Source organism: Trachemys scripta, chromosome 10 (assembly GCF_013100865.1).
Source record: "Trachemys scripta elegans isolate TJP31775 chromosome 10, CAS_Tse_1.0, whole genome shotgun sequence".
NCBI lineage: Eukaryota > Metazoa > Chordata > Testudines > Emydidae > Trachemys > Trachemys scripta.
The window spans coordinates 55066347-55081316 of NC_048307.1; the positions used below are offsets into that span (position 1 = coordinate 55066347).

At 43.0% G+C, this 14970-nt stretch overlaps 1 protein-coding gene across 4 annotated transcripts in view; it reads left to right on the forward strand.

Moving 5' to 3' along the window:
- Positions 1–14970, forward strand: part of OTUD7A (OTU deubiquitinase 7A) — a 129942-nt gene that overhangs the window by 42554 nt on the left and 72418 nt on the right. For all 4 annotated transcript variants that reach the window (XM_034783108.1, XM_034783106.1, XM_034783107.1 and 1 more), the window contains one exon: positions 12311–12529. In XM_034783108.1, the coding sequence (XP_034638999.1) occupies positions 12311–12529 (219 nt within the window). The remainder of the gene's footprint in view (positions 1–12310; positions 12530–14970) is intronic.

The following is a 14970-nucleotide window of genomic DNA, read 5'->3' on the forward strand; positions in this document are numbered from 1 at the left end:
GCGCACTCCGACGGATCAAAGCAAGTTCGATATAACGCGGTTTCACCTATAGTGCAGTAAGATTTTTTGGCTCCCAAGGACAGTGTTATATTGGGGTAGAGGTGTATTCAAATTTAGGGTTTTTAGTGTGACGTTAACTCTGAGAGGAGTGGGCTAGATGAAGTTATAGACTTTTCCCATTTCTAATTTCCCATGTTGTGTGAGTCCAGAGAAAGTGCCATCATTTCGGTCATTGACTTCTTGATCATTATTTCTTGATAAAGGTGGCACTGGAGAAGACATCTGTTGAAGTAACTTTTGTCATGAAAATGTCTTAGTCTCTTGATTCCACCCCCATAAAAAGGTGATATTGAATTAGTATTTCAAACAAAGGAAAGGGAAAAAAAAACAAGGAACAATTTTCAGTTATAGCAGTTGGTTTCCATTACATGATTATAAGCATTAGGATTTATTTTTTATATTCAAATCGCTCGCTCTCTCTGACTATTGTAACAGGTTTCTTCTAGTTTAATTCACCAAAGAGCTGAGGCCTACATTAAAGGTTACTTTATGGTATGCCAGCTTCTCACATTAAAAAGTAAAGAGTGACCCAGCAGGAATTTGTTGTCATGAAACCCATCTAGACCTGAGTCCTGTTAGCTGAGGATCTGCCCCTAGGAGTGCTACAGTGGTGATGCATTCATGTATGTGAGAAGCATTGGAAGGGAAAATAATTCTTTTTTGTTTCTCAACAATTTGTCCCTGACCCCACGGGAAAAAAGACAAGACAACAAGAATGTGGTTTAAAAAAGCCATGACTTTATTAAGTAACTGTGAGCTGTCCAGAGCAGACTATCCTTCTTTTGTAATCCATTCCACCCGGTGGAGGGCTGCTGTCAGCCCCTATCCTTCTTTTGGGGTGTTGGTTGCAGCACTATTGCTATGACCCTATTGCCCTCACTCCATATGAGGATTAAGAGGGAAGGGAAGACATGGTTGTCTCTTCACTGTACCAGGTGTTAGAAGCCGCAACCCCATTACTCACCTTCGCTAGGAAATACCTTCTCCTAATCTGCTTCCAGTTCTGGTTTATCAGTGAACTAGATCCTTTATTGAACAAGCACCTGCACTGGGTGCCTGCAAAGTTGCAACAAACTGAATTTTGCAAGCTAACCTACCCACTGGGTCCTTGGGCTACCAACAGAACACTGAAAAATCCCACCTTGCCCACTCCATTCTGGCATTGAGGGAAAAATTCCTTCTCATCCCCAACAAGGTAACTAGCATGAGCCCACAACAAGGACCAAAAGCCCCAGTCCTTTTATAATCCCAAGGAGAGGGAGCTTTTCTTCTCAGTGCAGAATGGGCCTCTGAGCAGGGCAAAGTGCTTACAAGCCCTCCCTTTGGTACCTGGGAGCCAATAAGCTGATATTGTACCTTCTGTTCAACCAATCACCCACAGAGGCCACCATCCCATGCCCCTCTCCAGTGCTTAATTTGTAATGAAAGTGCCAGAGCTCAGACAATTAGGTGCCGGGGCTCAAGTAAGTTTTTTACTTTAATAACTGATGCGGCAAGCCTAGAGGTGCTGGGGCTATGAACTGCCAAGCCTAGCAGTGTCAGGGATCAGCCCTGGCACAAATTAAGCACTATCCCTCTCCTCAAGCCCACAAAGAGGGGGACAGTGCAGCAATCCTTACAGGAGGGAGAAGGGGTTTTCTTTCTCCTGCTGGCTCAGGCAAATACCCCCACACACACTCCCTCTGAGGCTGCAGGGGTGGGGAAGGGTGGCAGCATTGCTACTGCTACTCCTAATTTAAGGAGCGTCATTGAAGGGCTCTGGAAGCAGCCTTTCCTCAGTTGGTACCTGCTGATCAAAACAAGGCTTTGGAAGGGCATGAGGAGGGAATTGTAGGGCTTCTTTTGACTCAGTCTGAAGTGCTGGATTAATCAGCGTTAGAGAAGCAAAACTATACATAAAGGGCTAGAAGTCAATGAACTATGCCCGTTTACAGCAGCTGAGGATCTGAGCCCCTGTCGAAAAGTCAATGTTTTTAAATCACTTGTTTGACATTGAAATGGCCACTTCATGTTTGCTATAAGCAGTCCCCTACTGATACAAACAAGGGAACTGGATGCCAGAGCTCACAGTAACTTTGTCACCAACTCAGTGCGTTCCTAGAGCAATTCACGTAACCTGCCCTGTACTTCAGTTCCTTCATTTACAAGTGGGAGTAGTGAATAGTGCTGGCTAAAAAGTGTAGGGAAAAAAGAAACAAAAACTTCATCAGAATTTTCCCCCCTTTTTTCCCAACATTCAAAAACTTGCTGAAGAATGTCATTTGGATTTCAGAATTAGAAAAAATTTTTGACCAGCTTTAGCAATAATAAACTTTTGGATGTTCTGAATGTTAATTCATTATTATTTATAAGAGAGAGACAGTGGGTGAGGTAATATCTTTTATTGGACCAACTTCTGTTGGTGAGAGAGACAAGCTTTCAAGCCACACAGAGCTCTTCTTCAGGTCCATCAATATCTGCCACTGAGGATAGACCTGAAGAAGAGCTCTATGTAAGCTTGAAAGCTTCTCTCTCACCAATAGAAGTTAGTCTGATAAAAGATATTACCTTACCCACTGTGTCTCTATAATACGCTGATACCGACATGGCTACAACAACACTGCATATCATGTCTACAAAGTAGTTTGAGTTCTCAGGATGAGAGGCAGTAGAAATGCTGTGTGATTCATCCATACGTCTCCATTTAAATAAATAGGATATATGTGTGCATGTCAGAGAGTGGAGTTAGGCTCACATGATACAGTAATGTTTCTTATTTACAGCACTGTACATGTTCACGGTCTGATCACTAAGGGCCAAGTTTACAAAGATTTGGGCATCTGAGGATGCAGATAAGCAACCAATGGGATTTCCAAAGCTCCTAAGCAGGTTAGATGTCCAACTCTAATTGAAAGTCAATCAGAGTTAGGCACCTAATTCACCTAATCCACTAGGCACCAACCTGCATCTTTTGGTGTCTAAAGATCTGGCCCAAAATCACTCACTAACTAAATCCTCACAACTTCTGTGAAATAAATAGGGATACTTAGATTGAGAGGTTGGATAAATTGCCCTCGGTCAATCAGTGACTCCATGATCATAGTCCTGTGCACTAAGTGGTCCTTCTCAAATTGTACATAGTCATTTGTGAAAACAACACCTAAGGTAATGGGAGGCATACGGTAAAGCTACTAATTTTGGACAAGCACGAAAACCAGGGAGCCTAGAGAAATTACTGGTCCCAGGAATATCAATAGGAATAATGGGTAGAAACTGAACAAAGAAAAATTTATATGGGACATCAAGGGGAATGTTCTGTCAGAGGGCTCTGCATAGTTATGGAATTGTCTCCCAAAATAAATGGTAGAAGCCCTATTGCTTAAATCATTTAAAACTAGACTGAATATGTTGTAGGAGGAAGACTTGCATTGGTAGGGGGATGGCGTACATGATCCAGCCTATGTAGGTACAGTATTTTCAAGTCACCCAGTAGGAATTCTGATTGTGGTAAATGTCCCTTGATTATACAGTTCATTCAGATTGCACAAAGCAACAATGAATACTGAGTAGTGAAACCGTATACATAAGAGTAAGAAAAAACCTTGCATTGTGCACTTTTAGGGAGTCTTTCATTTAGGAATCCATAGTAATTTTTGTATCTCAGGAATTATATTTTCTGGAGTCCATAATCCATTTTTAGTGTGTGTGTAAGATTTTGGACTATCCAAAGATATCTCGCATAGCATCTCAAACAATAATAAATGTAGGCAAAATAGTTGGCTTTTCTGCACATATCTTCACAAATTTATACGTATCATATAACAAAGGAAGGCACTGATTGACAGCCCAGAACTATCATTGCAACAGTGCATAACTAATTAAGGAGGCATTGTCAAAAGAATATTAAGTATTTTTAATATACTAGGCAGTATGTTCCCTAACAGTTAATGGCTTCAATATTAAAACTGAAAAGTCCATTTTAGAGCTGTTTTTCTTTTTCTATTATTATTATGATACTGTTCTTTGTCATTTGTTTTTAATTGCTTATAGATGAAGACAGGACTTAGAATGTTAAGATTTAACTTCTAACATCTGTTACTATAATATGCTAACAAACAAGATGTTCCACCAAACTTTGGGAATATTTTTTCTTAATAGCTACTGTAGCATGCTGCAGGTGAACCCAGGAACTGAACATAAGAATTGCCATTCCAGATTAGACTAGAGGTCCATAGAGTCCAGCATCCTATTTTTGATGGTGGCCCATTCCACATGTTTCAGAGGAAGGTGAATAAAACCCTAAAAATGTACTCACTGCAACTTTATGCAGTGTGTGCTTATCTGGCTAGTTGGAAGAAAAGGGGTTATTGTCCCTTTAAAGAATTACCCCTGCGACTAGCAGCAGGAAGGGGAAAGTTTACCTGTACAGACTGGAAGAGGAACAGGAAAAGGCTGGATTAGGTGTGGGGAGGAGGCAGGGTACTGCCCTTCCAGCAGACCACCAGAAAGGGGAGGGGTATTTATCTCCATCCACCCCTACTGCAGGAGAAGCTCTCTTTCACCTATATCAGGCCAGCAGCAGCTCACAGAAATGGTGAGTTTCCTCTTCTAGACAGTCTGGAGCAAAAGCAGCAGCTCCAGATCAGCATGCAATAGGGAAAGGAAAGGGGGACACATGGGAGAGAGTGCAGAGTTAGGGTACCTAGCACACAGGAGGAAGGAGAAACAGGTAGTAACGGGGGGAGGATGCTGTGCCAGCATCCCAGAGCACAGAAGAAGGGGAACCCCCCCTAGCCAGTGGGACACCAGGCTCTTATCAATCCCTGATCAGCAGAAGCTGTTGCAAGTAGGTGGCAGAGGAAGCTGCTGAGGTTACAGGCAGTCGCAGGGACCCACCATGTGGCACTGGGGGCTCCAGGAGCAAGGATGGGCTGAAATCAGACTCATCCCAGGATCACAACAGAGGCAGAAAGGGCAGCGGCAGAGGCAGGACTCAAATAAGTGTGACTACTTCCCTCCCTCCACCACCACACCCACAGAAGCTTTTCCTTGGGTGAGTGGACCCCTTAAGGGCCAGGGGGCTGATGGCCTAGCTGAGCTCTAAACTCTCTTCTCCAACACACACCCCAATTCCATATGCAGGAGCATGTGTGGTGGGCAGCCTGGGAAGCATGGGGGAAGTGGAGTGTAAGCACAGAGCAGCAACAGCCTGAGCCAGAAGATGAAGGGCTAGTGGCTTCTTTCAGGTGGAGGCAGGCTGGCTGTGCCCCCCATATCACAGACTAGTGAGTGGGTGTCCCCTTGCGGGGGCTGGCTGGGCTCTCCCCACCACCAAGCAGGAGCACATAATATGGGGGGATCCATCCAGTGTGCAACTAAATGGAAGCACCTGGGTGAGTGGGGCAGGATTGCTGGCTGTGCTCATCCCTCCCCCACAGGTGTGTGGCAGAAGGGTGGAGACCAGGTGGCTGGCTGGGCTCGCCCCACCACCAATAAAGCTGTGAGGGGCAGGAATGAGAATAGGAGGAGTAGAGGGGCATTCCCAGAGTTTGGAATTTCTTATCTGGGATTTCCAAGGTCCTAGAGTCCAGGCATTAAGGGGTAGGCAAGCAACCCCACGGGCATTCTGCAGGCTACACAGAGGTGCAGGACCAGGGTGCAGGCAGCAGCCAGTAGAACATGACTCTCCCCAGTTGACAGAATGTTACATATCAAATCTTGGACCCAACTCAGGGAAGGAACTTAGGGACATGGGCCAACGTCATTGAGAGAGCTCCTCTGGGAGGAGGGGGCATATGGTAACAGAAATGCAGCATGGCTGCAGGCAAGACTCCCACCAAAGTTGAGAACCAAATTTTGTGAAACTGAAGCACAGCTCAAGGCTGGCTGTTCCCCAGGCACCAGCTGAGATGGGGAATCAAAATTAGGGAAACAGGCATGGCTCAGGGTTGCTACAGCCAAGCTCCCAGCAGATATTGAGAACCAAAGTCAGGGAAACTGAGATGTGACCCAGAGAGGCTGTAGCCAAGATCCTAGCTGAACCTGGAGCACAGGCCAGTGTTGCTGCAGCTAAAACACAAGACAAAATTGGGGAAACTGAGGCATGGCATCCAAGATACATAGAATCATAGAAAATCATAGAATATCAGGGTTGGAAGGAACCTCAGGAGGTCATCTAGTCCAACCCCCTGCTCAAATCAGGACCAATCCCCAGTTAAATCATCCTAGCCAAGGCTTTGTCAAGCCTGACCTTAAAAACCTCACTAGGTAACCCATTCCAGTGCTTCACCACCCTCCTAGTGAAAAAGTTTTTTCTAATATCCAACCTAAACCTCCCCTACTGCAACTTCAAACCATTACTCTTTGTTCTGTCATCTGATACCACTGAGAACAGTCTAGATCCATCCCCTTTGGAACCCCCTTTCAGGTAGTTGAAAGCAGCTATCAACTCCCCCCTCATTCTTCTCTTCTGCAGACTAAACAATCCCAATTCCCTCAGCTTCTCCTCATAAGTCATGTGCTCCAGCCCCCTAATCATTTTTGTTGCCCTCCGCTGGACTCTTTCCAATTTTTCCACATCCTCCTTGTAGTGTGGGGCCCAAAACTGGACACAGTACTCCAGATGAGGCCTCACCAATGTCAAATAGAGGGGAATGATCACGTCCCTTGATCTGCTGGCAGTGCCCCTACTTATACAGCCCAAAATGTCGTTAGCCTTCTTGGCAACAAGGGCACACTGTCCAGCTTCTTGTCCACTGTAACCCCTAGGTTCTTTTCTGCAGAACTGCTGCCTAGCCATTCGGTCCCTAGTCTGTAACAGTGCATGTGATTCTTCCGTCCTAAGTGCAGGACTCTGCACTTGTCCTTGTTGAATCTCATCAGATTTCCTTTGGCCCAATCCTCTAATTTGTCGAGGTCCCTCTGTATGCTATACCTACCTTCCAGCATATCTACCACTCCTCCCAGTTTAGTGTCATCTGCAAACTTGCTGAGGGTGCAGTCCACGCCGTCCTCCAGATCATTAATGTGCAACAACTGGGAGACCGTGGCCTATAACAGAAGACTCTTTACAGAGGTGACACCTCAGTCAAGGGACGCTGACTTTTAGCACACTTTGAGGCAGGGCAGAGAGAGGAAGCTGTCCTTGAAGAAGAAACATAGTGTTGACCCAAAAGAGGGAAGATGGTTTCCTCATAGGCACACAGCCCAGGGGTAGAGACAAACCCCCAGGAAGGCATGCCATAGCAAGGGATGGGGGGGGGGATTAATCCTTTCCTCGCTTGACACATGGTAATTAAAGCCCAGATGTAAAAGCTTATTTAAAACCAGCTTTGCATGTGGAGGGCCACCTGAATACAGTTTTTTTGGTTTGGTTTGGTTTGGGTTTTGGGTTTTTTTTTTTAAGCAAGTGTGGATTCTAAAGAAGATACAAGCCTGTTGATTTTGTTCCACACTTGCTGATAGGTCTTTTATTAGATTTGCTTGTCTGGAGACAAATTAGAGACAGGCAGGTGTGACCGAATGTGCCCCGGTGTTCACACCCTACACACTATTGTAATAATTTTTGTACAAGGTATTTCTTGGGAGGTATCATTTAAAAACTCATTGCTTGCTGATCAGTAATATCATGGCAAAATTTGGCCTTGAGATGAAAACCTTGTCTGTGTTTCTGGGACCTTGAAGTGAAAAAAATTCTCTAAATTATATGTGAAGTTATAAACCTAATGTGAGATCATGACTAGAAGTATGTTTTCCAGAGAAGTCGGGGGAGCCACTAAACCAGTTCCTCAGAGACAAAGAGAAAGTTGACACCTCAACCAGGTGTAAACAAAGCTGATTGACCCTTGCCTGCTTAGTGGCCATTCTTTGAAGGGAGAGGGGGCAAGGGCAAAAAAATCTACATTTTTGCAAAGAAAAAGCACGGAGTTCCCTTCCACAGACTGCCTGCCTTGCTCCCAGATGGAAATGCTTCTCAAAGGGGAGAGAGGACTATAAAAAATGGGCAGACACCCAAAGAGAGCTCCTCTCTCTCTCTCTGCACATTGATTCACTGCACCAGAAGGGACAAAGGAAGCAGCTATTGGATTGGGGGAGGGATCCTGATCTAAGAAGTTTGGTCAGTAAGACTGCTGAAAGTATATGATGAGAAAACTTTGCTTTGAATTTAACATGGCTTTAAGTTAGGCATCGGTAGCATTTTATCTTTATTTTTGTAACCATTTCTGACTTTTATGCGTCGTTACTTGTACTCACTTAAAATCTCTCTGTTTTGTTGTTTTATCTAATCCAGTGTTTTTAAATTGGAGGTGTCTGGGAAACTCCATTCTGGGGTGGCAAGTTGTGTGCATGTTACTCCTTTTAAAGAAATAACTAATATAACTTGTACTGTCCAAGAGAGAGATGGGCAGTACAGGACATACATTTCTGGGGGGAATGCCATAGGAAATCATAGAATCATAGAATATCAGGGTTGGAAGGGACCTCAGGAGGTCATCTAGTCCAACCCCCTGCTCAAAGCAGGACCAATTCCCAACAGCTGTCTTTAAATTTCCACTCTGCGATCATAGAATCTGATAGATGTAAAGTAGCAGCGTGTCCCCAGTTAGAGACTCTCATCACTTACTCTGGGCTGCCAATTCACAGGCAAAGGTTCACTCCAGTGGAAATTAATGGGTGCACTGAGTGTGTATGTAACGTATCCCCAGCTAACAAGCTTGCAATCTTTTCTGAGGCATCCATGATTACTTTGCATGAATGAAAAGTTTCACCATCCGCAATTTCACATGCCAGGTGGTGCCCTGGGGTTGGGTGTTTTATACTTGGCTGTTGTCAGCCTCCTTAGAGACAATTAACTGAGAGGAAATTAAAAGATGGAGGTTTTATTGAGTGTTGGACAATCCCTCAGACAGTACTATGGGGTTTCCTTGAAGAGAGGATTGGGTGCCAGAGTCAGGCCTGAAACCTGAGTGGAGCACAGCCCTGCGGGAGCTTTTTCCATACCTCATGGTGGTGATTACCTACAAGAATAAAGTCGGGTGAAGGAGGCAATTCAGGCAGGGTAATGGGCAGTTCTTCAGTCACTGAGTATGAAGTGGGCAGAATTTAAGACTTGGTACAGGGAACCAGGGAGGAACCCATTCAGGTGCAGTGAAATCTCCGAGACGTCTGATTCGCTATTGACCGCTTTTGTTTAATGCAACACAACTAGCACCTTGAACATCCAGGGTTGTACTGGGAGTGACCCTGGGGTGGTTAGGGGTAGAGCTATGTCACTATCAGGGGTAATATAGGGTTCAGCAAGGAAGGATTTAGATAGGGCTTTGGCATTTGGGGATCTGTGGGAGGGAGCTGACTTTCTGACTCTGAGTGCCAACAAACAAATTAAGGGATGTCAAGGAGAGTTATAATACTGCAAGACCATGGGAGAGCCTGGGATTGGTGTCATATAGCAGTCAGACTTGCGTAGATACTACTCTTTTTTCATGGGCAAGGAAATTAGCTTGCAGAATGAAATTTCAGTTCATGGCAATGTCAAAAAATGCATACCGTTGACACTCCTCTGGTGAATTCGTTCAGGGTTGCACAGGCTACACCCCCATACAACTTGGAATGGGAGCCTAACAAATCGAGCCTATTGATGGTAGTATCCCAATGTATACAAGGTTGAAGCCTCCTGTTGCGGATAATTCAGTAGTTTATGCGCTAAACTTTTCATGTTTATTCCTTCCTTCAGGATCATGTGAACAAGCCCAGGAGTTGGTGACCGGATGGATGGGCATAATATTGTGTATTTGGCCCACAAATTCACTTCTGGGCCTCATTAGAGAGGCATCTCTGAGTTGGCATGGATGGAGGGGTACTCTACAAGAAGCAAGGGAATTAGTCAAGAAGGGGCATGCTCTGGGACCTACTGATGCCCCTTGTACACTCTTTGGTAGGCCGGGAGTAGGCCCTGGATGTGATTATCGTTCACGTTGGTGAAAATAATTTGGGAAGGTGTAAGGGGGTTGTCTTGATAAGAGGGATTTGGGGCAGATCCAAGATTTTTCCGGGGGGTGGGTGTGGCAACTATTTGGTCTGACATGTTACAGCGCAAGGTGTGTCAGGGAGCAGTGAAGCCTCCAGGGGTAGTGTTAAGACCAAGAGGTATACAAATAAGGAGATGGCTAAATTCATATATACCCAAGGGGGTTTGGTAATTTCACATCCAGACATATCTTACTTGGCAAGCAAGTTCTTCAGAGGATGGGGTAAACCTATCCGACTGGTAAATGGGGTTATTTTTGTCTGCTATTAAGGAAGGAATCAGTGAATGTGTTTAGCCTGGTTGCAGGGTTGGGGGGGGGGGGGGAGTTCACAGCCAAATAGAATTGCTGGCACCTCCTTGTGGCAGATGTTCAGGGCAGATACTTATTATGGAAGGGATATGGTTATTGGATAAAATGGATTGGAAAAGGATGTAAAATAAAGCATCCCTTTAAGGGAGCTGAGGAAATGGGGGGAGGGGGTTGGGGCTCCTACGTCTGTTTTAGTAGGGAGCCAACACCCCCTCCTTTTCTAGCTCCCTTAAATCTCTTATGAGATGACTGGGACCAGGTTGAGGATTATGTGGAAAGGATTAAGGGAACAATGATGACCTGCACTGTACAATTTATTGCCAGGTACACCCATATATTTTAAGTGGCTAAAGTTGCATCTAAATAAACCACATCCATGTTTCTTCTGCCATGGCCAGACAATAGACCTGCCTTTAAGGAGTTTCTTCCTAAAGCCAAACAGTTAGCATTGACTTTTGCTGAAGTACGACAACTTAAAATAATTTTAAAAGTTTATCCTATGCAGCTGTGGATAGACTTTTTATCCATATATCCATGTCTAGTCTTTTAGTTTAATGCTCCCAAGCTCTGGGTCTCCATTATGTTTTATGGCTATTAGTTCCACAGATGGCCTCTGTTCTGTTTTTAAAAATAGCCTTTTATCAGTTTTATCGAATAACTCCTTGTGCGTGTATTGGGAGAAGTAAATTAGTGCATGATACTGACCTTCTCTTATCCATTCATCATTTTCTAAAACTCTCTCATTTCCTCTTTAAACCATCTCCATCTTTTCAATGTCTTCTCATACAGAAGGTTTTCCATGCCTCTAATCTTTTTTTCCTCCCACCGTGTTTTTGGGCTTGTTCTATTTCTGTCTTTTTGGAGATAAGGTTACTAGAACTGAACACAGTGTTCCTGGTGAGGGTGTGTCGTCTAACTATAATATTGGCATTATAATATTGTCAGTAGTGCTTTATAGCCCTCTCTTTGTAGATCCCTATGTTTTGTTTGCCTTACTGACCTCTCCCTCTATACATTGAGTAGATGTTTTCACTGTTCTGTCACATCAATAGCTGGCCCTTTCCTAACACTAGCAATGTGTATAAGTACTTAAAATTATTCCTTTCAGTGTGCATTAGCTTGCACTTGACTACATTGAATTTCAATAAGGATTTATAGCAAAATAGGACAAAAGTTTTTTTGTTTTTGTGGTTTTGGTTTTTTATAAAATAAGGTTCTCCCTTTATATAGGCTTGCAATATTCTTCATTCTTTGTGTACTGCCTGTTATTCCTAGGATCAGGGCATATAAAGTGAACTTGTCTTTATAGCAGAATAATGATGTTGAGATTACTTCTGAGTAGACTTTTGAGATTAAAGCAGAATGTGGTATGTTTGATGTTTGGAGTGATGTGAGATAATGGTTGTGTGCTGAATTTCATTTGATCCATAACAAGTTAACCAAACATAGGGGTTTGAAATATATAATAGTTATGGTCTGTCACAATCTACTAGTATATATTTCTTCAAATAAATCCTTGGGAACACAATTCTCCAAACCCCAATTCTACAGAAACACTTCTCTTTCACCATTCATTATTTTAAAAGTTAATCTGTCCAGTCAGAGCCACATTCATCTGTGATGTGCACAACTTCAGGGCAGGAACCATGTGTTCTTTTATGTTTAACAGTGCCCAGCAAAATTGTAATAAATAACAATAATAATAAATAGTAAGTCCTTAAATGAAGGAAATGGAGGTGCATTTGGAATAAGTTCATTTGTTAACAAAATACCATCATAGGAAAGATAGGGAGGCATTCCTCCTGGTCTCATATGTCAATTGTACCACTGCCTTCCAATTGCCTACTGTTAGGATGAAGAAAGTATTGTCATAAAATCATGACTCTTTTTGTAATGTTCTTACTTTCCTCAATCTGTCTTGGGTTCCTTCACAGAAAAACGACTCTCCAGAGGTATTTCTCATGCCAGCTCAGCCATTGTCTCCCTTGCTCGATCACATGTAGCAAATGAATGCAGCAATGAACAGTTTCCTTTGGAGATGCCTATATACACATTCCAGCTGCCAGATCTTAGTGTGTATAGTGAAGATTTCAGAAGCTTCATTGAACGTGACTTAATCGAACAGGCAACAATGGTTGCTTTGGAACAAGCAGGTGAGTGAATGCTCTGGGTATCAGCGTGATCTGACACTTGATTTAACATTCTTCGATCACACTTCATTACTGCAGCTGGACTATCCTGCACCAGAAATAAATATGAGCGAGCAAAAACAAATATTGTGTTCTTTGGAATATCGCATGCAGTTCCCAGCTCCATCTTTGTCTCTGCAGTAATTAGTGGCAGATTGGTTTAATAGAAAAGGGAAACTGAGGTAGAAAAGAGGAGAAGAGGAAGAGGAGGGGAAGGAGAATGATAGGTCAGGAAAGTGAGACTGATCAGGTGGAGGGTAAAAGGGGAGCGAATGTTGTAACCCATTGAATGCCATCAGTCAGTAGAGTTTGGGATCATTTATAGCACTATCCTCAGTTTCCCCATCTATAAAATGGGGATAATGATGTTTATTTGCTTTGTGAAGTGCTTTGAGCTATAAAGATGAATTGAAGCATAAAATAGTGAGATATTTATGATTTTATATATATAAATATTAGTTAAGCCCATATTAAATCTACATTTAAAAGTTGCATGTGAAATTGAATTTAAAACTAGCAAAAAATGTTTAAGAACATTTCATTGTAAATGATATTTAATGAATGAGAGACTCTGAGATGGAAGTTAGATAGCAACTTCCTGTTGAGAGACAGCCAGGGTTTCAATCCTGGCTCTGCTGATGACATTTGGAGGTTGCTATAATTTGAGAGACAGTGGGCATAGCTGCGAACTCCAAGGAGCCCCAAAGACCACGCTCCTTGTATGAGCTCCCTGCATCTCCTGCTTCAAATGTCCAGTCCCTCCACCACCTTGTGTCATTCTTAGGCTCTAATGAGCTTCCAAGTAAATTGCTTCACTAGCCACAGTAAGAGAAGTGCTTGCTCAAGTGTACTCCTTCTGCATTGGCATAAATAGAACATCAGTTTCACTCATTGCAGCTATGTCTCTTATCTTTCCTTAATCTTACATCAAAACCTTTACATTTTGAAACGCATTTTGTCAATTGGGTAGGATTTGCCCCAGAATTTAAAGGGCGTTGTATCAGAAACAGTTAGTGTAACGTTTTTCCTTCTTCCTCCCCTACACTGAAAATTCTGTCATGCTTGATTTGCTTACATCGCAGTTTTACAGGGTGGTGTACATGGTGTCATGTCAGTTAAAAAATGTGTAGTAAGCCATCAGTTAAAATATGGAGTTAATTGATTCTATAACGTGTGCACTAGAAGAAAATTACTTCTGAAAATCAAGAGAAATTACATGTAATAAAGCCAGGTTTCAGAGTAACAGCCGTGTTAGTCTGTATCCGCAAAAAGAAGAACAGGAGTACTTGTGGCACCTTAGAGACTAACAAATTTATTAGAGCATAAGCTTTCGTGGACTACAGCCCACTTCTTCAGATGCATATAGAATGGAACATATATTGAGGAGATATATATACACACATACAGAGAGCATAAACAGGTGGGAGTTGTCTTACCAACTCTGAGAGGCCAATTAATTAAGAGAAAAAAACCTTTTGAAGTGATAATCAAGCTAGCCCAGTACAGACAGTTTGATAATAAGTGTGAGAGTACTTACAAGGGGAGATAGAGTCAATGTTTGTAATGGCTCAGCCATTCCCAGTCCTTATTCAAACCGGAGTTGATTGTGTCTAGTTTGCATATCAATTCTAGCTCTGCAGTCTCTCTTTGGAGTCTGTTTTTGAAGTTTTTCTGTTGTAATATAGCCACCCGCAGGTCTGTCACTGAATGACCAGACAGGTTAAAGTGTTCTCCCACTGGTTTTTGAGTATTTTGATTCCTGATGTCAGATTTGTGTCCATTAATTCTTTTGCGTAGAGACTGTCCAGTTTGGCCAATGTACATGGCAGAGGGGCATTGCTGGCACATGATGGCATATATCACATTGGTAGATGTGCAGGTGAACGAGCCCCTGATGGTATGGCTGATGTGATTAGGTCCTATGATGATGTCACTTGAATAGATATGTGGACAGAGTTGGCATCGGGGTTTGTTACAAGGATAGGTTCCTGGGTTAGTGGTTTTGTTCAGTGATAACCTGTCTGGTCATTCAGTGACAGACCTGCGGGTGGCTATATTACAACAGAAAAACTTCAAAAAACAGACTCCAAAGAGAGACTGCAGAGCTAGAATTGATATGCAAACTAGACACAATCAACTCCGGTTTGAATAAGGACTGGGAATGGCTGAGCCATTACAAACATTGACTCTATCTCCCCTTGTAAGTACTCTCACACTTATTATCAAACTGTCTGTACTGGGCTAGCTTGATTATCACTTCAAAAGGTTTTTTTCTCTTAATTAATTGGCCTCTCAGAGTTGGTAAGACAACTCCCACCTGTTTATGCTCTCTGTATGTGTGTATATATATCTCCTCAATATATGTTCCATTCTATATGCATCCGAAGAAGTGGGCTGTAGTCCAC